General features: G+C 40.4%; 1 protein-coding gene and 1 long non-coding RNA gene across 9 annotated transcripts in view; one reads left to right on the top strand and one right to left on the bottom strand.

The window, feature by feature from the left end:
* Positions 1–11,420: 11,420 nt before the first annotated feature.
* On the bottom strand, positions 11,421–25,368 carry TRMO (tRNA methyltransferase O). Of its 8 annotated transcripts, none has more exons than XM_015079427.3 (5): positions 25,230–25,368; positions 20,708–20,882; positions 18,106–18,263; positions 15,194–15,859; positions 11,421–12,099 (listed from the first exon to the last, which is right to left on the bottom strand). In XM_015079427.3, exons 1-5 carry the CDS (start codon positions 25,303–25,305, stop codon positions 11,840–11,842), a joined length of 1,335 nt encoding a protein of 444 aa, XP_014934913.3. In that variant the 5' UTR covers positions 25,306–25,368; the 3' UTR covers positions 11,421–11,839. The 8 variants fall into 8 exon arrangements, with proteins under 8 accessions (XP_014934913.3, XP_053060881.1, XP_053060878.1 ...); XM_053204906.1 differs by lacking the exon at positions 25,230–25,368 and adding an exon at positions 24,980–25,170; XM_053204903.1 differs by lacking the exon at positions 25,230–25,368 and adding an exon at positions 24,858–24,990.
* Positions 25,369–25,614: 246 nt separating this feature from the next.
* The window catches only part of LOC113593688 (uncharacterized), a 35,746-nt gene continuing 35,424 nt past the window's right edge, over positions 25,615–25,936 (top strand). Inside the window, exon 1 of the long non-coding RNA XR_003413990.2 lies at positions 25,615–25,873. This is a non-coding gene — a long non-coding RNA (uncharacterized LOC113593688). The remainder of the gene's footprint in view (positions 25,874–25,936) is intronic.

The following is a 25,936-nucleotide window of genomic DNA, read 5'->3' as shown; positions in this document are numbered from 1 at the left end:
GACAGCAAGATCCCTGCCAGGAGGATCAATAGAGAGACTGTAGAAGCTTATCTTCTGATGTTTGGGGAGGTTGGGGAAGATGCTGTCCTTCTGTGTTCCCTTTGGTTTCCATGTCTCCTCTGCCTGAGCCCTCCCCTCTCTCAGAGGCATCTCTGGGGAACTCTGCAAGCAGTTGCATTGAGGTGGTAGACTCTCTCCCTCAGCCCTGATATCTAGGAGCTCCCGAATACATAAGTCACAAAGGGACTAAGCTTCCAGATTATGGAGGAGAAAGAACAGAAGGAAGGGTACTTCCCAAACAATTGAAGCACATTAGTGAATTCTTCTGGGACTACTTTAGTCTTTTGCTGACACACAGGACACTGAAGACTCCCAACCTTATGAAGTAACATAGATAAACCAGAGCAACTGCACAGCCTTCAGCTTCCAAACCCCACTGAAGGTGGGGTCGGGGGAGAAGGCTCTTTGCAGCAGAAATGGAACCAGCTCTTCCAGGGTCTCCCCAGTCTGCACCAGTCCTTGGCGCTACTGTCCGGGTCTCTGGACAGGGTTGATCCCCCACTAGCATCTCCCTTTGTCTTATTTAGTGGATTCCCTAATGGGCCCGGTTCATATACAGACTAAAGAATCCCCACTGGCCTCAGCCCCTACCCCAGGCCCCTCTTCAATTTCTCTCCCACTCTTTCAGCCCCAATTAGGGCCTGTGGAGTGTCCTTTCCTAGACCCCAGGATGAAGTACAGTCACTCATCCCAAAGGAAATTCAATCCCTGGATTGGCACTTATTGTAGAAACAGCTGGAACATTTGTGATGTTTACCCTCTTTTGGTCCAAAGATCTCAGGAAATTTTTAATCCTCCAACTCCCAACACTCCTACAGGAGCCTCTTTGTCTTAAATACCAGGTTCCACCCGTGCTGGAGAATTTCCTAGCAATGAGACCTGGGGCAGCTGCAGCACCACCTTTGAAAGCTTCATCCAGCACTGAGCCCATATAGCACAGACACAGCCTCCAGGCAAACTGGCAGGGACTTCTCCAACAAAGGGCAAATGTGGACCTTTACAGCCCTCTATCATAGGTGTCAACGCAGCAGGGAAGGATCTAGCCCAGAGGACATGGAGGCATCCAGGAAACTGCTACGTGAGGAGCCTGGCAAAGTGCCAGCGAGAGATGACATGCGAAAACTCTGGAACATAGCCCAAGGAAGCCCCTCCCCCCCTCAATAATCTAGTATTTACAAAGCTATTCCATGAGGAGTCTAGGGTCTGATTCTGAGGAGACAAAGTGACTTGTCTCAAGGAATGGCTCATCAAGTAGCAACTGGAAAACACCCTGAAGATTCACTTGGACAAAAAGTTGGGTAGATATCTCTGGCAGGAGCCCTTGTAGGTCTATGTAGTCCAAGGCTTGTTGTCAATTGCCCTCTCCTGTGAAGTACTATAGCCAATAGGAAACTGGAGATTTGGCACCTTCAATGAATCAGGAACACTGCCTGAATTCCTTTTGGAAGCTTTCCTTCCTTGATCTAGGCATTAGATAAGCACTAGAAACCCAGGTTACATGGTTTGGGGTACAGCAGAGGTAGAACTTACCTCTTAAGGTCCTTGAATCTGTAAAACTGTTAAGTTGATAGAGACCAAATCGTAGTTTCCCTGATCTGCTTTTCTCTCTCAGCACCGTGTTTCAGGGATGACTAAGCCAAGGGTGCTTATTAGCTCTTTGAATGAAACCATTGGGCAAGTCAGGAGACAAGCTGATCACAAAAAGTTCAGTTCCTACCCTGAATAGTTCTTTCCCTGCCCTCTCAGCTGTGAACAAGGAAGCCAGAAGGCCCTGTGATGTTAGTCATGGTTCACACAGGACTCCCAGTCCAAGAAGAGAAGACAAACTTTCGTCCATCATCGACAAATCATGGCACAGTATGACTGTATGGGGGACAAGAGAGGCAGTCCAGAGTCATTCCCAGTCAAATGATGGCAGGATAAAACCCAAGGGATGTGAGTGGAGTTGTATACCAACAGACTCCAGCCATGGAGAAGCAGTGTCCCAGAGGCAGAGAACAGAGGGAAGAATGTCTGGAGGGGACTACCACAGACCGGAGCATCTTCTTGGGAGTTTCCACTTTAGGAAAAGACTACTGGAGATTAATTTAGGGATTCCTTCAAGGGTCAAATAGTCCAGAGAGATAGTGAAGTCCAAGAAGATTCCAGCTCCTAAGTCACAACTGGAAGATGTTCTGAGAGTCAGTGAGCTGAGAGATGCTCAGAAATTGAGTATCTGAGTGGTCAAGGGGCTCCAGTGATGAAGTATTGCCCCCACTCCAAGTGTTGGTTGCCCAAGATGTGGGACAGCCGAGCCTTAAACAGCAGATTGCTGATGGACTGAGGCTCATATTGGAGGTATGCTGCAGAGCAAGCCTCAGGGTTTTCTGGCTGAAGTGCCCCGTGCCTTAGATAGCCGGCCTACTTCATTTCCTTGAATCTATAAATCAATTTGAGGAGTTGACACCTTAATAATACTGTGGTCCTCTGACTCACAAACCTTGTAGATATCTCCATTTCTTCAATTTCCCTTATCAGTGTCCTATAATTTTGTATATAGACATTACACATATTTCAATACATTTTATCCCTATGTATTTAGAAATTTTATCTAAATGGTATTTTTAAACTTCTAATTGCTGTTTATAGAGATACATTTATTTTTGTTTTTTGACTTTATATTCCATGACTTTGTTAAACTCTTTTATTAGTTCTAGTGGCTTTTTTTGTTTAGAATTTTCTTCATAGATGTTATCTGTAAATAAGGAAACTTCTATTTCTCCCTTTCTAATCTGCATGCCTTTTCTTTCTTTTTCTTGTCTTACTGCATCATCTAGTTCCTCCAGTACAATATTGAATAGAAGTGGTGTGTGTAGATATCCTTGTTCTGGATCTCGGGGTGGAAAACATTCAGTCTTTCACCATTATGATGTTGGCTGTGGGTATTTTGTAGATGCCCTTTATCAGACTGAGGAAGTTCCCTTCTATTCTTAGTTTTGAGGGGTTTTTGAACCAGGAATGGATATTAAATTTGGTCAAATGCTTTTTCTGCATCTACTGAAACCATGTTTTTTTCTTAGTTTGTAAATATGGTGAATTACATTGATTGCTTTTTTTAAATGTTAAATCAACCCCACATTCCTGAGATGAATCTTACTCAGTCATGATGTTTTATCCCTTAATATATTGTTGGATTAAATCTTCTAAAGTTTTGTTTAGAATTTTTGCAACTATACTTATGGGAGATATTGATCTGCAGTTTTCTTTCTTGTAATATTTTTGTTTGGTTTTGGTATCAAGGTAATTTTGGGCTTGCAAAATGAGTTGGAAAACATTCTTTTTCATATTCTGAGTTTGATTAGAATTTTTCTTCCTTAAATATTTGATAGAATTCACCAGTGAAGCCCTCAGCATCTTAAGTTTTCTATGTGAGAAGGTTTCTAACTATAATTTCAGTTTGATACAAGGGTTATTTATTCTTTGTTAAGCAAATTTTGATAATTGGTATCTTTTATATTAAAGTTCATAATATTCCATTTAAATATCTGTAGAATCTATAGAGGTGTCACCTCTCATTCATGGTATTAACTGGTATCTTCTTTTTTTCTAATCCAGCTGGCCAGAAGTTCATCAATTTTTTGCTCTGAAAGAAGCAGCTTTTGGTTTTCCTCTATTTTTTTGTTTTCTATTTCATTGATTTCTGCTTTGATCTTTACTATTTTCCTTCTTCTGCTTACTTTGGGCTTATTTTCCCTTTTTGCTGTCGTTTATTGGGATTTTAGCAGGTAGCAGAAACAAATGCATGGATTTTCGTTTATCCAGAAATCAGAGATGTGATTCCAAAGAGGTGGCTTTCTAGCTTTTTCATTTTTTTAATGGAATTGCCATTTGTAGATTCTCCTAGTATTTAAGAAGTTAGTATTTAAGAATGTTGGTTCTGCAGTTTGACTCAGGCTTTACATCCTAAGTCTTCCCCCTTACTAGCTATGTGATCTTATAAAGTAATTAACTGTCCCTGAGCCTCAGTTTATTCGTATGTACAATGGAAAAAATAGTAGTATCTTTCCCCACAGTGAGTTATCCATGTAAAGCTCCATACCTGACCCACAGTGCTTGATAAACATTAGCCATTATTTATTTACTCTTTCATTACTATTATCAAAAAAATCTATACTACTGTAAAGACCCTTTCATCATTTAAGGAGTTTTTCATGTTAACCCCGCCTGTTAGATAAATCAGCTTTTTACTGCTCCCCTCAAGAGTCTGGTAGCTAAATACACAAAAGCTAGCTTTCACTTTGTAACAAATAACCCTAAAATTTGTGCTTAAATTAACACTTTTTCCCATTTCTATGTATTGGCTGGGCAGTTTTTCTGGTCTAGGACAACTCAGATCCAGACGACGTAGGACAGCTTCATTTGTATGCCTGGTGACTGGTTCGGTGTCAGCTGAGACTCAGCCATGATTAGAGAATCATCCAGCAGGTTAACCTGGGCTTGTTCACGTGGCAGTAGAAGGATTCCCCAGAGGAAGAACAGAAGGGCAAGCCCTGATGACGAAGCTCCTCCCACCTTATGACCCAGTGAATATTTTGTGCTTGGCTTCATTAATTTTATGTCAATTATTTTCCCCTTATAGTCATTTGCATGCACTCTATACTTGTGTTGTCTGACTATATTAAAGGTATCTTTCAATGTGACTGTTTATCTTGGCAAAGATAGGACATGAGGCAAAGAACTAAGAAAGAAAAATCAGCTGTTCTTTTTTTTTATTATTATTAAAGTTTTTAAAAATTTATTTATTTAGGGAGAGAGAAAATGCGAGTGAGTGGGGTAGGGGGGGAGAGAGAGAGAGAGAGAGAGAGAGAGAGAGAGAGAGAGAGAGAGAGAATCCCAAGCAGGCTTCAAGCAGTTCTGATATGATGGGTCCCTGAGCTCCCCTGGATAACCTGCCTAACCCCTCTGGGACTTGGTTCTGCCTCTCAGACCCCAACTCCTCCCCAACCCAGGCAGAGCCTGAGCCTCCAAATAAGTCAACAGCCCTACTCCATCCCTTACACAGGCTCTGCTCTGCCACCTGCCAACACACCAGCCTACCCTTCCTTCTAGTCTGCCCTACCTCCACCTCAGCACAGCCTCCTGACCCAGTGGGCACAGCTGATCCCAGCTCCAAGCTTCTCCTCTCTTGCTGACTGAGCTTCCATTTTGACAGTGGGTAAGGGCCAGCTCTGAGGATGCAGGAACAGAAATCCCCACCAAGTCACATAGTGTGTGAGCTTACTAAATAACACAAGTAGACAGGGACAGTGGGTGGAGCTGATGAGTGAATGGATCCTACAAGCAGAGACCTATCCCTTAGTCCAGACTGGATGAATTGCACAGGCTTGGTGAGTACTGGGTTAAGGTGCTCTCCATGGCTCAGCCCTCTGCCAGCAACACCATCCACACAGGCGCTTGTCTTCTACCTATAGGCACAATGCCTTACCCAAAACCCTGTCTCTGGAAGAACAGAAGATGTCAGTGTACCCTTAGGGACAAGCTGTTCAGGCCCCGCCAGTTTACCTGCCCCAAAGTGGCTCAGCTCCACAGCTGATGTGTGACCAGGGCCGTTTCTGGTTTTGTGATCCACATGTGATGCTCCAGGAAAAAGTAAAAATGTCTCTAACTGTATTTACCAGATTTGGGGCAGGAGGAGGAGGGCACACTGTTATGTATTTAGATGTAGAAATCTAACTTATTTTAGTTAGGACATTTTACTCTCCTTATGCTCCACATATAAAAATAATGTGTTCACGACTAGAAAAAACCCACAACATACTGAAGAGAATAAAGTTCCCTTCCCCAATGAGCTCCCAGAGACCAATCCCCAGAGGCAACCACTGTTAGCATATTTTTATTTATCCTTCCAGAAATGTTTTACATGTGTGTAAACACGGATTTGTACAACCTCATTTTATACATATAAATAGGATATTTTAAAACATACATGGTACTAATGTCATATTTGTAAGTTTTCTCACATGGCTATATGACTAGGTCCTTTCAAAAACATAGGTAATCCCTGATTTAGAAGCATGTAATAACCCAAAAACTTCATTTGTAAATAACCTTTCTGGAACTCAAAACATCTTTTCAGAGGAGTAATATTCTAAATCAGGGTCAACAAACCTTTTCTACAAAGGGCCAAATATAAGTATTTTTAGCTCTGCAGGCCACACTCTCTGTCACATGTTGTTTTTTTGCTTTTGTTTACAATCTTTTTAAAATGTTGGGGCGCCTGGGTGGCTCAGTCGGTTAAGCGTCCGACTTCGGCTCAGGTCACGATCTCACGGTCCGTGAGTTCGAGCCCCGCGTCGGGCTCTGTGCTGACAGCTCAGAGCCTGGAGCCTGTTTCGGATTCTGTGTCTCCCTCTCTCTCTGACCCTCCCCCGTTCATGCTCTGTCCCTCTCTGTCTCAAAAATAAATAAACGTTAAAAAAAAAAAAATTTAAAGCGTAAAGACCAATCTTAGCTCTTAGGCTGTTACACAAAAACAGGGCATGGGCCGAAGTCGGCCTTTGGATTATAGCTTGCGGACCCCTGTTCTAAATAGCAGTTAGGTGCCAAGCTTAGCTCTCAGAAGCAAGATTAACCCATAATGGGTTTAAGATGCCAAAAGAGATAATATACTTTAAATTGCTTTGTAAACCATAGTGTCTCTACCAATGTGAAGAATTATTAGACAGTTCTGCAGTGTTTAGCATGCAGGTAATTTTTTTTTAAAATAAAAACTGTTATCACTGAATAAAAAAGGTTTATAGATCTTGAATTGCATGATTTAGCAAAGAATCTGATAGAATTCTCAAGTGATCTACTAGGCAGCACAGGTAGATGACACTGTGTTATATACAATCCTACCTTTTTTGTCAGCATAACACAAACACACATTGACTCAAAACTGGTTAGTGTGGTATGAGAGTTCACTGGACAAGTGGCCCCCTCCATCAAAAAACAGAGTGGATCACTGAATTTTTACCTCCTATGCACATCAAAAAGGCTTTTTTTGTGCCTGTTCAGTCACATGCACTGACCGACCCCTTGAATTCTCTGTGAATTGCACCTGCTAGAACCTACAAAGGTGGAGAAGGCACAGAGTAGAATAGAGTGGATGCTGGAGAGCCATTTGGTGACTACCTATATTAGGAGCCTTATTTATTTTATTATTATTATTATTTTTTAATGTTTATTTTTGAGAGACAGAGAGAGCACATGTATACACGTGCAAGAGGGGAAGGGCAGAGAGAAAGGAAGACAGAACCCCAAGCAAGTTCTGCACGGCTGTCAGCACAGAGCCTGATGAGGGGCTCAAACTCACAAACTGTGAGATCATGTTCTGAGTCGAAATGAAGAGTCGGACGTTTAACTGACTGAGCCACGCCAGGCGCCCAGGAGCCTTATTTTAACAACAAAAAAACCCTGTCATATTTCATTGAGCTTTAATCCTTATGACTTGCTTCTTCTTTGTCAAAGAGATAGAACTTACCTTAATAATTTCATACCATGACTACAATTTTATTTTCTTATAAAATAAATACAGATATATGTGATGAATCACTAAATTCTGCACCTGAAACCAATTTTGTCATACATGTTAATTAACTAGAACTTAAATAAAAACTTGAAAAGAAGGAAAAAGAAAAGAAATGCAGAGATTTTCCTGAAGTATCTGGGCTGGAATCAGGAAAGAAGGTGGAAGACCAAGGACACTTGAGAGGATCATGTGTGAGAAAGGGGTTGGCCTTCTGATTGTACACACAGGCAGGGAAGGCAGTTCATGTGCAATCCCAGAAGGGAAGGCCAGGTGGAAGGAAGACGTTGCCCTAGGCATGTGGCTTAATGTCACCTGGGTTTTTAAGGTAGGACACTTTGTGATATCTCCCTTAGCAAAATATCCTATAACTTGCTAACAGGAGTCCTTTAAAAAAATTCTGGAGGCACGTGGGTGGCTCAGTCAGTTAAGCATCCAACACTTGATCTCAGCTCAGGTCTTAATTTCAGGGCCGTGAGTTCAAGCCCTGTGTTGGGCTCCATGCTGGGTATGAAGTCTACTTACTAAAAACAAAAAACAAAAAAATTGTAATTAAAACAAAACAGAGGTCATCCACACATTGTATTTTAAGGACCCCTTGGTTCCCTTGAGTCTGCTTGTCCAGGCAGGTAAGCCAGAAAGGGTGTCAGTAATAACAGGCACAATGTAAATATTACCTAAATTTGCAGACCACTGAAGAGTTTAGAAAATACCTTCCCAAGCATTATCCTTGGAACAACAAAGGGTGGGAACTTGGAGATGGGTAAAGTGACTTGCCGTAGGTCACAAAGCTAGCACAGGGCAGAGCAGAAAACAGCACTTGAAGTTTCTGAGGCCAAAGTCAGTGTTCTCCACATCTCCCATGCTACTTCCCAGGAGGTCCCACAGAGATCTGGAATGGGCATTTTCTACTCTCATTCCTCCCCCTGTTCTTCATTTAGTGGCTGGATTCCCATGAACATCACTCTAAGTGTCCTACACTTACTAAGCACATGAAATTGCTGACCCGTCAAATAAACCAGCATGGTTTGCTAGGCATCTGCATCTGCAAGGGGGAGGCAGCAGAGCCATGCTGGGAAGGGAGCCAACTCTGGGGCCAGACTGGATGGGTTGAAATCCTCCATGCATGGCTGACCAGCTGTGTGAGCTTGAGCATGTTACTTAACCTCTGATCAATGAATGAAAACGCATGTACCCTCATGTCAAGGACAGGAAAGAAGTTCAGTAACTGATACAGATTTCATTACTGAGTCTTCACCTGCCTTCTTTGGGACTCTATCACAAAAAGGAAACTACCAACAAGAGGTTGATTTGTATCTTTAGCTCCATTTTCTTCTCTCCAAAGAAAAAAGTCACAAATACATAAAAAGCATGAATACCATGTATATGCATGCTCATGGGTTTGGCTAATGAGTCTTTCTGGTTGTGAACAGCCTCCACATGCTGAAATAATCCATGCCAGCCCTTAAGCCAAGCTACAATTTAAAGATTTAATAAATGCCACACATCCTCTAATCTATTCCTATAAGAGACTGACAAGCATCAGTATTTCTTGTTCAGGAAAGCTGGGGCAAGTGGGCTGAAAGCCAAAATTACGTAAACAGCTTGAATAACTGGAATTTATCTCCAGGCGAGTGAAATGAAAAGAAACAGTTATCAAGGGCTCCCCCTACAGGCACCAAAAAGCAAAGGCTAAAATTTAAGGCTGATACAGAGTACTGTACCTCCTTCTTCTGGAAAAGTTCCCACAATGAAAAGGAATATAAGACTTACTTCAAACTATTTCTCTTTATGAGGGATGGAAGTTCATGACTTAGAGATCCAAACTGCCTCACAACAGGACACTGAAAATACATACCTAGAGACAAAAGCTCACATGGGGATTCAAAGATTGGGAGTGGGGAGAGGCTTAACATTATGTTAAATGAGAAAGAGCTGAAGGAAACGGGGGGGGGGGGGGTGGCTCAGCAGAGAGACAGGACTGAGGGGTAGGGAGCTAGAATAATATCTGACAGGCTAACACAAGGGCACGATCAGCCATATGTTATGTGGCCCCGCTACATAACAGTGGTTATCAGGGAACAGACTTTATCTCATAGAAAGGAAGAGTATTTTAATAATGAGCACTATCATACATAATGAACTACAAAGAGCAGGGGTGAAGGATCATCACTGAGGGGTTTAAGTGGGGGCTTAAAGGCCAAACACTGGGAATACTGAAGAGACTGGTAAGTGGGCAGAGAACTAACCTGGATTACATTTAGGATTTTAGTTCTAAAATCCTGAGAATGTATATTAAAATCTCAAACAACTGAACAGTCCTGTTGCTAGAAGGCTGGTTGTTATCATCCTCCGACTATTTTTTCAATATTAAATATCAACATTTTGTGCTTCAAGCCCTGATTTAGTCTCAAAATAATTTTAAGAGAAAAGGCATCAAATTCGAAATAAAAGATAGAGTATACCAATGTCAACTTCCTAGTTTTAACATTATACTACAGTTTATGTAAGATGTTACCATGGGAAGCAGCTAGGTGAAGGGTACACATGGCCTCTACACTATTTTTGCAACTTCCTGTGAATCTGTAATTATCTCAAAATAAAGAGATTTTAAAAATCAAGTTAAAGATACTTCCCCAAGAGGTTCTAAGTAACCTCAAAGGCAATCCAGTTTGGTTCAAGAGTGCAGTGTCATCAGCCACAAATGACTCTGTGCAAGTATCTACAGGCAGCAGGACTCATTTCAAAACGATGACCAATCAGCTATTAAGATTTACAGTTGTGGGCGCCTGGGTGGCTCAGTCGGTTAAGTGTCCGACTTCGGCCCAGGTCATGATCTCACAGTTCATGAGTTCGAGCCCCGCATCGGGCTCTGTGCTGGCAGCTCAGAGCCTGGAGCCTACTTCAGATTCTGTGTCTCCCTCTCTCTCTGCCCCTTCCCCACTCATGCTTTGTCTCTCTGTGTTTCTCAAAAATGAATAAACGTTAAAAAAAAATTAAAGAAAAAAGATTTACAGTTGTGATTAGGAAAGCCTGTATCTAATTTGGTTATGCTGATCATAAATCTTCAGTTATCTGGGATCACATCATTAAAATCACCTATAGGCAATACATTCTTACAACTGCTTCCTACATGGTACTACACAGGAACCATGAACAGACTTAATTACTATATTTATCTAACTGTAATAAAATAATGTGGTTATGTCTTCTTCCTCCCCTAACTATGACTTGCAACAAGAACTGCATCTTGTTTTTATCTCCTTTTATCACCAAAACCTAACCCACAGTAGCTTTTCAATAAATACTCACACAATAAGTAAGAAATAACCCGGTAATTAAGTTGTTTTCTTGGACCTCTGGAGTGACTTTCTTTTCTGATACAAAGACATCCAGAGAAACTTCAGAGTCTCTATTTTGGAATCAGGATTAAATATATGCATACTACATACATATATATGTGTATGGGTCAAAGTCTCTGATACACAGGGGTTTAATCTCTAAAAATCTTTATAACCACTTGTGTTCGATCTGTTAGTTTCTTGTTTTTCTTTAATTTTTTTAAAATGTTTATTTATTTTTGAGAGAGAGAGAGAGAGAGAGAGCAAGCACAAGCAAGGGAGGAGCAGAGAGAGAGGGAGACACAGAATCCGAAACAGGCTCCAGGCTCCAGGCTCCAAGCTGTCAGCACAGAGCCCAATGCGGGGCTCAAATTCACAAACTGTGAGATCATGACCTGAGCTGAAGCCGGACACTCAACCAACTGGGCCACCCAGGTGCCCCAGATCTGTTAGTTTCTTAAAACAATGTTAACTCAGTTTGATTTAAAATAAAATAGAGGGGTCAAGCTATTCCAGACAAGAAAACCAGTATGAATTGTTGAACAGATCCCCTTAGCTTGTAAGTTCCTGCTAGAATGCTCTCCGCCCAGTTTTACCAAGTGCCAAGAATAATCAGCTTCTTTCAGAAATCAATGAGACATCAACACCTTTGGATTCTTCAACATTAACCAACTGAAAAGCATATGGCAATTTCTCTAAATTTTACATCTCTCACTTTATTAAAATATAGGTTTTTCAAATAAATATTTTGAACAACCCAAATCAATCAAAGCAATGAGATCACAAAGTGTTGCTTCTTTTTGCAAAGGCGGCACATCGTTAGCTTATACAGATAATCGAACAGCCCCATCCAAAGTCAATTAGGCTGTTTAAAACACACGATAGAGGCTACTTACGATCCCAGAGACACCAAGGATTCTGTAGGGTCAGTCATTTGAATAGGCTCCGAAGCTGGCTTGATCCTTAGAACCTCTGCAAAGCCATCACCAAACCAGCAAGTGACATGCGCTATGTCTACAGTAAAGTAGAAAAGGCGATCCTGGCAGAGCTTCCGTCGATATACAGACCGAGGGTCAGCTGACAACACAGCCTCAATGGCGTGCCTTGCTTCCTCTGCTGATTGAAAATATTTAAATGAAGACTGACTGCCATCTGCAATGAGAATAATACAACTTAATGCTGAAAGTCATGCACGTCAAATTTCATTACAGTGAACTTTAATGTGGAGTTTGGTTGGTTCCTTGATGATCACGTAAAATGAACTGGGTTTGCCAATCTATTCAGTCATTACACAGAATGTCACTTTCAAGTAGTATTTACTATCATTAGATTAAACTTATGCATGCCCCCAATTTTCATGTGCTAAACAAAATCTTCTATCTAATCTCAACACAGACTGTAATTCAATTCCTTGTCATTTTCTTCTCAGAAAGGAAGTATGGTCAGGGAAATGCATTCACAGTCCCAGCATTCTCAGAAAGCCACAAGAAAGAGGACTAAACCCACATATACCCAGAGCTCCAGCTATAGGTAAAAGAAGGTGCCTCAGATAGTTGGTGTCACACCCCTACTTAAAATAACACTACAGGGGCGACTGGGTGGCTCAGTCGGTTGAGTGTCCAACTTCGGCTCAGGTCCTGATCTCATAGTTCGCGAGTTTGAGCCCACACTGGGCTCGCTGCTGTCAGTGAAGAGCCCACTTTGGATCTTCTGTCCCCCTCTCTCTGCCCCTGTCCTGCTTGCACTCTCTCTCTCAAAAATAAACATAAAAAAAAAAAAGTAACACCACATTCCCTAAGGAACAAGGACATGACAAAACAGATACGCTGAGAAAGTTGAACACCATCACTAGGGAACAAGCCACCCCATGCCACCCAGGTTTATATTTCAGGTAAAAAGATGTTTAACCCTGTTAAGTAGCAAACTTCCTACATTTATATAATTGTGGATGTATTATAATTTTTAAAAATACAGTATGTACAAAACTTAAATAAAAAATTAACTGTGACTTAACTTTTTTTTTTTTAATGTTTATTTATTTTTCAGACAGAGAAGGAGACACAGCACGAGTAAGGAGGGGCACAGAAAGAGGGAGACACAGAATCTGAAGCAGGCTCCAGGCTCCAAGCTTTCAGCACAGAGCCCGACGCGGGACTTGAACTCACATACCGCGAGATCATGACCTGAGCCAAAGTCGGATGCTTAACCGACTCAGCCATCCAGGAGCCCCAACTGTGACCTAACTTTTAATAGTTACAACATAACATACATCCAAATGAAGGCTGGGCCCTTCCAGGAGGGTATGTAATTTAAACAGTGTTGTCCCTATTCAAAATATCGTCTGGAGTGGTGGTAGATCTTTATTCTTCTGAAAGTAAATTCAATTTTTAGACAACAGCCAAAAATCACTCTGGGCTATATCCAATAAGTAAGTTTGTAAGTAAAGCCATGACGTTCAATTTTTGGTCAAAAACGAAAGACCAACCAATTCAAATGCTGATCACATAGAATCATTTAAAAAAACAAAGACAAAAACAAGAAAAAGAAGGACCAATTATGCAGTGCTAATATTCCTTTATTGCATGGCTCATAAAAGGACTCCAAGGCCACTCAAAAAAGAGGAGCTTTAAAAACATCACACTCTTTAGTAACAGTGTAACTGGTAAAAGCTCCAGGCCTTTGGTTGTTCACCTGGCACCTCACTTCTCTGCCAACTAAACCTTCCAAGTTTAGCTCAAATACTTTTTCCTCCAGGAAGCCTTCCCAGATTTCCTCTCTGCTCCCCAAGTCACAATCCTCTGCCTCATGTGCCCACAACACTCCGTTCCAGCACCAATCCCCACATCCTCTCCACCCCCCCCCCCCAACACATACAACACGCTGCCATTCAATATCTTTTCTCTTTTCTAGACTATAAACTTCCTGAGGTCATTTCTTATTTCTGTATTGGCTCCAAATTCTGTTCTAAATCAGTCCTTGTTATAAAGTTACATTTCATAATTTCTTTTTAATCATTTTTTTAAATCAATAAGGCATAATGTAATCTCTCAGACACATAGCACTAGAGTTTGAAAAAGATAAAACTTTCCAAAGTACGAAGCATTCACTGATAACCGCAGGCCAAAGGGTAAGTATAAATACAAAGTATCTTCCAGGCAGCACTGCTTTCTTTGTTCTATCACAAAATCCTTTTAAACTTACCTTCCTCCTCCCATCAACTGTATACAATGATGAAACAACTTTCATAAACAGAATTTTTTTTAAGTTTTTTATTCATTTATTTGAGAGAGAGAGAGTAAGCATGAGAAGGGCAGAGAGAAGAGAGAGAGAGAGAGAGAGAGAGAGAGAGAGAGAGAGAGAGAGAGAGAGAGAATCCCAAGCAGGCTCTGCACTCATGAGATCATGACCCAAGTCGAAATCAAGAGGTGGATGCTTAACTGACTGAGCCACCCAGGTGCCCCATAAACAGAACTTCTTAAATACAGAGGTCAATTTAAAAATTAAATGCTTTGTTTAAACACAAAGCATTAGGGAAGAACGAGAAACACATCCTGGAGTGGCAGATGAAATCAGACACACTCTTGGCAACTTAACTGGCTACTTCTGACTGGAATCACTGCAGCTACCTCTTAACAGCCCCTTCCTTCACTGTAGATTGCTGCTCGGGATCTGCTGTGGACAGGGGAAACCAGATTACAATGTTTGTTAAAAACCATGTGGTAAAGTAAACATGCTCCAAATAAAAGCCCTGTGGCCCCTCTTCTACAGTGAAAGGTATGTCTTTAGGGCTGGGACTTTATGGTGACAATGGGACTTTAAGAGACCCTTTACCTCTTACTCTTGGGCTCTGTGCCACCTGATGGAATAAGATGGGATATTTCTCTAGTCAGACAGTAAAACAGATGAAAAAATGTAATTGACAAAAGTATAGAACAAGCATAATTTAGCTTCTGAATGCTGTTTGAAAACCCCAGGAACTACTGTAACAGATTGATAAGAGGACTTAAATCACGAGCCACCTCATGAGGCAACAGCCATTCTCAGAAACACTTTACTGAGTTTTGGGACTCACTGTACTGAACAACATGGCTGAATGGAAGTCGTCAGATGGTGGTGTTGCCCAAATATTATTTTATACTCCTGCATTTCTTACGGCCAGTCATCCTGACAAATATGCTGTATGACTGCCCTCAGAAATACCAAATTTGACTAAAGCTCTCATTCAGAAATAAGAAACAGAAAGTACCTGGTACACCTCCTGAACTGAGGTGCTCAAGATCCATCTCTGCGTGAGGAGTAAACCGCACTTCCAAGGTGGCCACAGGGGCCTCTCTCACCCACGCGGGGACCACGCTGCAGTGGGCTGCATCAGCCCTCCTGGGACGGCCGTGAAGGACCACAGGCTGGACCTCTGTACTACTTCCTTGTGCAATCACTGCTTCTTTCCCTCTCCTTTGCCTCCTTTCTGTACCTTCCTCTGAGAAGCTCTTCTCCAGGAAATATGGGCCGATTTGCTCTTCTGTCACACTTGGACTCTGATCACTTCTGGATTTGACACCCAAATCCCCCACTATCTCCTTGTGCTTAGGGGAGTTTCGCCGGATTTGTGTTGAGCTGTCACGTTTCATATAGTTTTCTCCTGAAGTTCTGTCTTCGGCACATTTAAGTTTCTCCTCAGTGTGACCATAGTGTTGTGGTTTATCATACCTTGAGAGCTGTTGCTGGTCACAGCTGTCAGTCTTGCCACCGGACTGGGGCGTGTTTGGATGCTTATATTGGTTATTCTGTAAATTAAAGTCCTGTAAACGTTCAATCAAATTTTGTGGTGAGTCATACTCAGCTATGTAGGGCTTTATGTCTAGGACAGGTGTGCCATGAATCATGTCAATTCCAGAAAGGTATATGGCTCCACCTATAATGTGAAAAATACCTCGTCTTAGAAATAATAACAATGAAGAATAGTGCAAACAATTATAAACTAACACCATCCTTTTATGTCTCACCAAGCTTACTCACAATTCTCTTACACGCCAGGCTCTCTGATACCTGGTACCAAAACACCCTTTTCAGTCTACCTGGAAACCCATCCTCTTCTTTACTTGTCAAACTCCTGCATGTTCTTTAAGGCTCTTAATATAACATCTCTTCTACAAAGCCTTTCTGGCTCTCTCTCTCTCAAAAAAGGAATAAATGTTAAGAAAAAAAAATTTTTTTTTAAACATGACCAACACAGGAAACTGATTTCTACAACATGCTCACTGTGAATGAGCCTGGAACTTTGGAATGAGGACTTTGGATTTCCTAGGTGATGGATTATGCCTAACAACATCTGCAGAAGGAGGAAAGCCATTGTAACATGGGTAAAAATTCATGGGATTTAGTCAGACAACCACTTGGCTGGATGCTATTAGGAAAATTATCAAACATCAAAGAGCCTCAGTTCCTTCATCCATGGAAGTAAGACTGCTACCCTATCAAGCCCAAAAAGACACTGAACATACGTGAACCCTCTTTACAAACTGTCAAGCACCACATAAATACTAGAAGTCACCATAACACTTATTTGTTAAGAATGTCTACAGTGTTAATGTATTTGCCTTTTACATTTCTCATTTGATCTCCCTGTTAGAATTTTAAGTTCTTTTGCAGTGCAGGGATTTTTTATCTGATTTGTTTACCACTATACCTCAGCACCTAGAACAATGCCTGGCACATTTATAGTGCTCAGAAAATATGTGTGGGTTACATGAATGATCATAAAATGTTCCAGTACTACTACCCAAGCTGGTTAGCTATCACAAACTGATAAAGCTCAAGTTTAACTGGCTACAGAATTTTCCTGGAAAACCTCCCTAAGGCCCAGCTGAATACAATCCAGGAGAGGAAGTTCAAGTTCTGGAATAAAACAAACAAAATAACTGGTCTTACCTATTTAGTACTAAGCAGCCCAAAAACTACTCTTAGAACTTTTGTCTCATAAGATCCTAAAAAATACTATGGAGTTCCAGAGAGGGCAGGTCCTGCTCCTGAACCCATTTTACAAACAAGCAAGCTAAGGCCTGGAATGGTCTTCTGATTCCCAGTATATACCTATTTCATCTTTTGCCTAACAAATGTGCTTACTAGGTCAGAGTGATTCAAGAACAGGATGCTTTACTAACAAACAAAACAAAGATACAAACCAAAACTCAAAAATACAGAGAATAGATTGGTGGCTTCTAGAGAGAAGAGGGTGGGGAGATGGGTGAAATGGCTGAAATGGACCAAGAGGTACAAACTTCCAACTGTAAAATAAATGAGTCATGGGGATGTGATGTATAGCACAGTGACTACAGTCAATAATACGGTCTCATATATTTGAAAGTTGTTGAGAGTAAATCTTGGAAATTCACATAAGAAAAAAAACTTTTGTAACTCTGTATGGTGACAAATGGTTACTAATTACGATGATGATTTCACAATGCATATAAATATTAAATTATACAGTACACTTGAAACTAACATATCATTTATACTTTAATAAGAAAAAAAAAAAGGGATGCTTCCAAAAAATGTATGGTCCATTAACTAGGCTATATATGAACACACAGTTAAGACTAATCTGATATTCTACACAGGTACTTCCACAATCTGACTGGTATTAAATATTATAGTGAGATTCATCACAGATCCTTTGCCACACATCAGAGTTAACAGTGGTGCTACAGCCATGATGCACGTCCAGTTCCTCAAAGGTGCAAGGAAGAAATAATACAACACCACCCTGTGTGTTTACCATATCTCCACATACAACCAGTTACTGTGTATTAATTCTGAAAGTGACTAATTATTTTTGAATTATTTTGTATTTATTGTACTCCAAGTCAAAGAAAATTTGGTTACTAATGTAAAGATTATGAAATCTTTCATTATTTTAAAATAACTTAATAAATTCTGACATATGTGATGATATAATCAGACTCTGAGCATCCTATGAGCATTGATTTCTAAGTGTAACATTCCTTGAGTCATTTCATTTTCTTCAACGTCTGATAGTTCTCAGGGGTTCGCACCATTGGTAATCATCTGAGTAACAGGCAGTGGTGAATACTACATTGGCTTTAGAAGACTTCTTTTGGGTAAGGATAAAAAGATAAAAGTAGAAAGGAAATGTTTTACCTTCTACCTTTTCCAGCTTGGCCAGAGTCAATCCTATTGCATTGGGACGATGAGGGCTCCTTGTGGAGAAAACTCCAGTCTTTGCGCCATTCAGCCTAGGAGGCTGCACTTTTGCCTTACAGCTCAAATGACCATTTTTGTGAAAAACAAACAAAATCCTATTGAAAATAAACCAAACCACTGAGTAAGAAAAGAACACAAGTTAATGTATCACAATGATTTGAGGGGAAACAATCTTTAATCCCACAAATTAGAACTGAAACAATGCTTTTAATGGTATTAAAATGTAAGCAATGAGGGGGAAAATACCATTCTGATTCCCTGAAGGGAGGCAGAGTTTTATTTCCATATCCTTTGCCTCTAACACAATTACTGGCATATGGTAGGAACTTAGCAAATGTTTGTCAAGTGCCGAAATGAGCAAAATTTACGAAGTAAATGCCTTCTGTTTGCCAGGCAGTATGCTAGACAATTTTATACTCATTTAATTCTCTTAACAAGTGTAAGATTTGTAATTTATCCCCATTAAGAATGAGGAAATTGTGGGGTGCCTAGGTGGCTCAGTTGGTTAAGCATCCGACTTCGGCTCAGGTCATGATCTCACGGTTCATGGGTTCAAGCCTGCATTGTGCTCTGTGCAGACAGCTCAGAGCCTGGAGTCTGCTTCAGATTCTGTGTCTCCCTCTCTCTCTGCCCCTCCCCTGCTCACGCTCTCTCTCTCTCTCTCTCTCTCTCTCTCTCTCTAAAATAAATATAAAAAAAAAGTGTGTCTTTAAAAAAAAAAAAAGAATGAGGAAAATGAGGCTCAGAAATGTTAAATAACTTGACTAGGCGCTCCTAAACAAAACACAAAAGAAGGAAGCCAAGAAGAGAAACAACAGATTTGAATTCATTAAATTTATGACTACATAATGTCATCTCAGGAGAAAAGGTCTGCTACCTGTATAATGGATGATGAGTTAATGTCTGTGGTATATAAACTGTTCCTACATATCACAAAGTAAAGGACAACTCATAAGAAATTAAGCCAAGAACATGAATAGACAATTCACAAAAGAGTAAAAAATAGCAACCATATGAAAAGATGTTGAACCTAATAATTTAGAAATTGAACTGAAAAATAAAATACTGTTTTTCCCTGTCAGGCAAAAATGTAAAAAAAAAAAAACTGATAACATATAGTGTCAGCAAGAACGCAGAGAAAAGGTCATTTTTATACATCTTTGAAACATAAATTAAGCTTACTAAAGTGCAATTTGGCAGTAGCTCTCCAAAGTTATAAATATGCACCCCCTCTAGCTCGATATCCATTTCTGATACCCTATTTGTAAAAAATACCCAAGTGTCAAGAATTGTGTCTAAGAAGGTTTGTTACAGCATTACTGTAATACCAAAATAACTATCCATTAGCAAGAGAATGGTCAAATCATGGTATACCCATATTTTCCAAAAGCAGACAGCCATCAAAGCAAAAAGGATAAATCTCTATGTACTGTCATGATATATACTGTTAAGTGAAGAAAACATATTCCATTGTTTAAAACAAACACCCACTCCCAATGTGTATGTATATGCTTCTATGTGTATTAAAAAAGGAAAAGAAAAAGCCTGGTAGGATATACACCAAGCTGTTAACAACAATAATCTCTGAAGAGTGTAAGGGGGTGAGGACGAGAGAGGAGAAAAATAGGAGGGATACAGAAAAATCTCTTTATATAGATCCAGACCCATTTTTTTTATATCAGTAAATGTTTTTAACTTAATTAATTTAACCAAGATCCTACAAACTAGGTCAGACACTCATGTTTTTACTCTACCCACATCTCCAAATTAACGTGAAATATAAACTATTTCAGAATAAATACCTAATTTTAGGTCTTCACTTTAAAATTAGACCAAGCCATACTGGTGATGCTGGAGTGAGGAAGAATGGACAGAGACAGAATTCCAAGTGACAATCAGTAACACTAGTATAACACAGGTCCTAATACAGGTAACACTTTATTATTTAAAGTATCCAGATTTCTAAAGCTCTTTTGTCTTTAGGAAGAATAGACTTAATTCTTCATGGGTCTAGAGTAGAGTCATGCAAACTTTTTCTGTAAAGGGTCAAACAGTAAATATTTGAGGGTTTGCAGGCCAACCAGTCTCTGTTGTAACTATTCAACTCTGCCGCTAAACCACAAAAGCAGCTACACACAATACATAAATGAATAGGAGTGGCTGTGTTCCCATAAACATATTTACAAAGATAAGAGGTAGATGTATTTGGTCCATGGGTTGTAGCTTGCTGACCCCTGGTCCAGAAGACAATAGGTACCCACAGGCAGAATCAAGAAGGTCTGCAGATTTCAGCTCGACAGAAGGCATTTATTATAGTTAGAACCAAATGCAAATGGAACATGCCCCCTCAGTGGGTTCCAAGCTTCCATGAGGTTGCTCAAGATATACAGACAATCACGTGTGAGAACATGGTACGTGAATTCCATGCAATAGGAAGGATGGTCTGGATGGCAGACTCCAAGATTGCCTTCAACTGGAGTACTTTACCCAAGGGCAAGTTCTGGCCCCAAGAACCACTTCTAATCATAAAACAACTTACCAAACATGAGAAAACTGTTCTAAGCCCATCAAGGAATGTTCAGGATTATTAAAGATGCTCTTCCGAATTCTCAAACAAGCTCGCGAATGGCTACAAACAGATGGCTGCCTTGGAGTACCATTCTTGGCTGAGAAACAGGATTCCAAGTAGCCAACTGGCTCAGTTAAAAGATTCCCTACAGAAGAAAATCAGGTAAGAAATCATTAGTCAAAATGTCAAATAAAGATGTAGGAAAACATGTTTTCTTTAATGCACTGATTTCATAGTTTTAACATCTACCAAGTGTTATGCAACTATTAAAAATGATTCATATAGCATCATGAATATATATAAATAGCCTCATTATTACATATACATTATTATATCCCTTTGGATGATGAGCCAGAAAGAGTACAGGTCTAAGAAAAGAAAGACAGGGAGCACTTTTAGCTGTTCTACTATGACCATAAATCAAATTCTATGTTACCATTTTCTAAGGCATGTGACTTTGGTCAGGGCTAAAATGGTATTTACTACAGAGGGAATAACACACACAAAGTTAAATGAGAACTGTCATAGCACATGTAGGGAACAAGCTAGTTTGCTTGGCTGGAGTATGAAAGATAAGGCAAAGAATAATTAAAGATAAGGACACAGAGGTTGTATACAGATATCCTCATGCTTTTCAAAAGTCTGCAGTAAGCCACTGCACATTTACAAAAGACCTACATTAGTACCTGTTTTTGCTAATCAAAAGAAATCCAATGTTTATTTTTACCAAAAAAGGCAAAAATTGAAAATACTGTTCAGTATCTGTTTTGCAGAGATGTTATAGATGCAGGGTGCACCTCAAGGTGTGAGATCTGCCCCACCCAGGTCCTTCCCCAGGAAGCATCTGAGCATCAAGACACTAGATTTTTGAACTTTGTCTGTGAGCATCTGTGGTTTATCTTGTTTTGTGCATCCACTAGCAAGATGTGTCCTCAGGTAACAGAAAAGCCTAAGAGAGATTATTTTTTTGCACTGAGGAATGCTCAAAATATTTTCCATATAAATTAATGGTAACTACTTTGCATTATGCCATTTCAGCTTATGAAACATTTTGTAGGGATGCTCTACTTTTGGATAGTGGGGAAAACGTGTCCAAATAGGGATGCATTCAATTAAAAACAGAACATACAAAACAAAGTTGTTTAAGCAATAAAGGGAGTACATGGGATCATACTACTAAAATGTCTAGACACAGGGTAGATTTCAGATTAGGCTTGTCCAGTAGCTCTCTACCCCTTTAGAATGTAAGCTCCCTATGGGCAGGAGTTTTTCTGTCTTGTTTACTGCAGTGTTCACTGTCTATATTGCATGCACGGGGGTAGATACTCAAAAAATTCATGTTACATGGAAAAAAGCACTGTTTAAGTCTAACCTGATTAAAATGGGAATTGAAAAAGTGAAAGAACATAATCCCATTTATGAAAGTTTGTTTATACATTCACCTAAATATGTACATGTATGCTAAGAAAACTACTTGGAAGGATATTCACCAAAATGTTAACATTTTGGTAAATGGATGTGATAACATGTAAAATGGATAGTGAGATTTTTGGATTATTTTTATATTTGACTTTGTAATTTGTATAATATTTGAACTTTTTATAATAATTAGAAACCCTTTTTTTTTTTCCTAAGTGGCAACTCCTTGCAAAAGAACGACACCCAGGGGCGCCTGGGTGGCTCAATCGGTTAAGCATCTGACTTCAGCTCAGGTCACGATCTCACGGTCCGTGAGTTCGAGCCCCACGTCGGGCTCTGGGCTGATGGCTCAGAGCCTGGAGCCTGCTTCCGATTCTGTGTCTCCCTCTCTCTCTGCCCCTCCCCCGTTCATGCTGTCTCTGTCTCAAAAATAAATAAATGTTAAAAAAAATTTAAAAAAAAAAAAAAAGAAGGAAACCTGGCTAGCCAGTATCAATATAGGTTTAAAGTCCAAGGTATCCACAACTAATTTACAAATAACTTTTTTTTCTTTACATTTCATGAAAGCTTTACTAACTTCTTTTAAGAGATGATATAAAGACACTCTAGACCATCATTTTATTTCCAGCTTCCATTACCAGCATAGGTGGTGAGATTATAGGCCTGGTAGTGTCCCTCACAGCACCCTTCTTTACTTTTCACTTATAAAAACTATATTATTGGCTACATATAAAATATTATATGTAACACATATATATTAGAGCATCATATTATGAAATCTTGTGTACTCACCACGCATCCCAAGAACTAGAGTTTTACCAACAAATTGTTATCTTTTAATGTTGTCTCTCTCCTAGGGCACACCCATCCTTCCTGCTGAGATAAACAGGTGCCTGAATGGGGTCTTTGTCACTCACTTCTTTTTCTAATGTAGTTTTTTAAATATAATTTTATCACATGCATATGCATGCCTACATAATTTTTATTTTGTCTTTGAACTCTATAAAAACTGGTATTAAACTACATGTTATCTTCCCAGGCTTGCTTTTTCTCTCTCAATATTATGATTCTACGATACTTCCATACTGTGTATGTTTTTGAGGACTTTAAATATTTTTCCAATATGTTTACAGGCCTTCTTTTGTTTATCCTTATCCATGTTCCTGTGGAATAAAGACAGTAAATACTTTAAAGATGAAGAAACTGAGGCCAAACAAGTCTCTAGAGTTCCATTAAAATGTCATAAAGAAAAATGGCCAAAAAAACAGCCCTAACCTAGTAAGTTGGGATCCCTGTGTCCTGTTTTCATTTAACAAACACTTTCCAGGTGTACACAATTGCCAGACACTGAGCTAAGTTTGGGTAAAAGAAACAACAAGAACTCTTATCATAGTAGAATTAACAGTTGTGAAGAATCTCACAATACTTCAATATCGTGGAAAAAATATTTAAAGCACCTAGTATAACACCAAGTGCTCAGCAAAGAGTGTTTTTCAAAGCTCTTACTTAGGCCTTTCCCTCATTTTAACAGTATTACAATTGTATTAACTGTGTAATAAGAGAAAAACCAACAGTTATTAATGCAGAGTTTTTGTACACAAGGTAATTCTGGTCTTCTTGACCTCTGGCTTGGACTGTTAAATTACCCTTATATATAATTCATGTCCCCCAGGTAGGTCCCTCTCCCTGTTAAAATACACTACACCAATCCTCTAGATTCTGTTCCTTAATTTTATGCTACCCCCCCTTTTTTTTTAGGTTTATTTATTTATTTTGAGAGAGAGCACAGGGGAGTTGGGAGGGGCAGAGAGAGGGAGAGAGAATTCCAAGCAGGCTCAATACTGTCAGGGCAGAGCCCATTGGGGGGCTCCAATTCACCAACCATGAGACCATGACCTGAGCCAAAATCAAGAGTCGGAAGCTACACCAATGGAGCTACTCTAGGCGCCCCGCTACCCTCTAACTTTAAATTTTCCACTTTTCACCATTAAGAGACTTTCTATTTCTTACACTGGTATTTAAGGTTCTCTACAATCCTGAATCCAAACAACGGTTCCCACGCACCCCCGCCCCCCATCCATCCAATATTTCAGACTTACAGCTCCCCAATACCATGCTATGTAGACCTCTGAGCCCTGCTCCTTCCTGTCAAAATATAAGCCTGCAATCTGGCACTGTGCAACAACTTTTTAAAATGAGCACAACCTCTGACCAAGTAGAAGTACTTTCAGCAAATTTAATCTAAGTTAAACATTTCTAACACACACAAAGATTTTAGTTTTAACAATTTTCTTCAGAACAATGAAAACTGGCAGTACCCTAAACGTCCAGCAATAGCGAACTGGTTAGTTAGAACACATCTCTAAAGAAAAATAATGTGCAATCCCTTAAAGTTATTAATGGTCACAGATTTATATGAAACTTGTTTTAGAAAGAAGTTACAAAACAATGGGGTCACATATCAATTCATTTTTCTAGCGTGCATGCACTGAAAGAAGTATGGTAGGTTGACACCAAGATATTAACAGTGGTTTTCTCTGGATGATGGTGGACTTTGACTTTCTTCCATTTTCTTCTAATTTCTAAAAGTAATATTCTGCTATGATGAAGGGAAAATAAACCCATGCCCATCTTTCCAGGCCCACTTTAAAAAGATTTCCCGTCTCTCCGCCCCAGAACTTTCCCGCATCTCCCTCCTCACTTCCTACAGCCCAGGAGGCCTCTCTCTTGGGGCATTTATTAATTCCTAACGCGCGTTGACACCAACGTTCACATCCTATCTCTCCCACAGGCGCAAGAACCCCCTGAGAGAAAGGCCGTTACACTGCACGTGGCTGTTCCGGCCATCACGCCTAAACCAAGCCAACCACAGCTACCCAGAACAGATGACATCATCCCGCTCGCCTCAGCAAAATCACGTGGTCGCTGGTGCACGTGATCCGTGGCTTCGCGGTAAGTACAATGACGCACTTCGATTCAAGGTCTCACATTTTACGACCCTCTCTGCACTGAAGTCGGAGGCCTGAGCCTAGGCCTCTTTTGGGTGCGGAACCGCCGGTCTCTTAGAAGTTACCTGTTTCCAAAGCCGGCTTCACGCACCCGCACGGGGTCGCTGTGGCCTCAGGCCCTGTCTCCTCCAAGACGCGCATGGCTACTTTTCACTGAGGTGCCGACCCAACTCGGCAGACTTTCCGCTTCCTGTGTCCGAACTTGGTGCCTGCGCAGAAGCCGCGCTGGCGGGGTGGTGTGGGCTCAGGGCCTGGCGCATGCGCGGAGAGGGAGGCGAACTCACTGCGGGTGGCGCTGGCGGCCCCTGTTAAGGTTAGGGTTGGAGCGCTGAAGCCATTGCCCGGCCTCGGTTCCTTTCCCGGGTCCCGGCCTCCGTTGACTTTAGCGGATCCGCTGCGATTCCCCGCCAGTCAGCGACTCCGCGTTACATTGCTTGCCAGTGAGGACATTCGATGACGATTTATGCACTAAGATGTCTCTCTCGAATTTTTAAAGAAAAAGGATGGATATATGCAGTTACCACATTAGCATAATTATCGGATGTTGGGAAATGTTAGAAATTCTTGCGTGGTAGGAATACACAGATGATTATTTATACCTATGTATATTCAATTTTTCCACAGTAAAAACGATGTATTGTCAGCAAGGAACCCCAAGTAAACCTTATTTAAAGTCTAATGGATGGGGAGCCTCACACTGGAATAGGGGGTAAGTGGGGAGTTTTTTGTGTGCTCCATACTTTGCGGGAATTGAAGCGAGAATGAAATTGAG

Source organism: Acinonyx jubatus, chromosome D4, assembly GCF_027475565.1.
Source record: "Acinonyx jubatus isolate Ajub_Pintada_27869175 chromosome D4, VMU_Ajub_asm_v1.0, whole genome shotgun sequence".
Lineage (NCBI taxonomy): Eukaryota > Metazoa > Chordata > Mammalia > Carnivora > Felidae > Acinonyx > Acinonyx jubatus.
The sequence above is the reverse complement of the archived record's forward strand: the minus strand, read 5'-3'. Positions and strand labels throughout refer to the sequence as shown.

Excerpts from the sequence above, each read along its gene's own strand:
- TRMO (XM_015079427.3), bottom strand. The coding sequence starts at position 25,305 with ATGCGCGTCTTGGAGGAGACAGGGCCTGAGGCCACAGCGACCCCGTGC. Across the intron at positions 20,883-25,229 it reads GAAGCCGGCTTTGGAAACAG|GGAATCTTTTAACTGAGCCA; the intron begins GTAACTTCTAAG and ends TTTCTTCTGTAG. Across the intron at positions 12,100-15,193 it reads CAGTTCAGGAGGTGTACCAG|ATGGCAGTCAGTCTTCATTT; the intron begins GTACTTTCTGTT and ends TTCTCATTGCAG.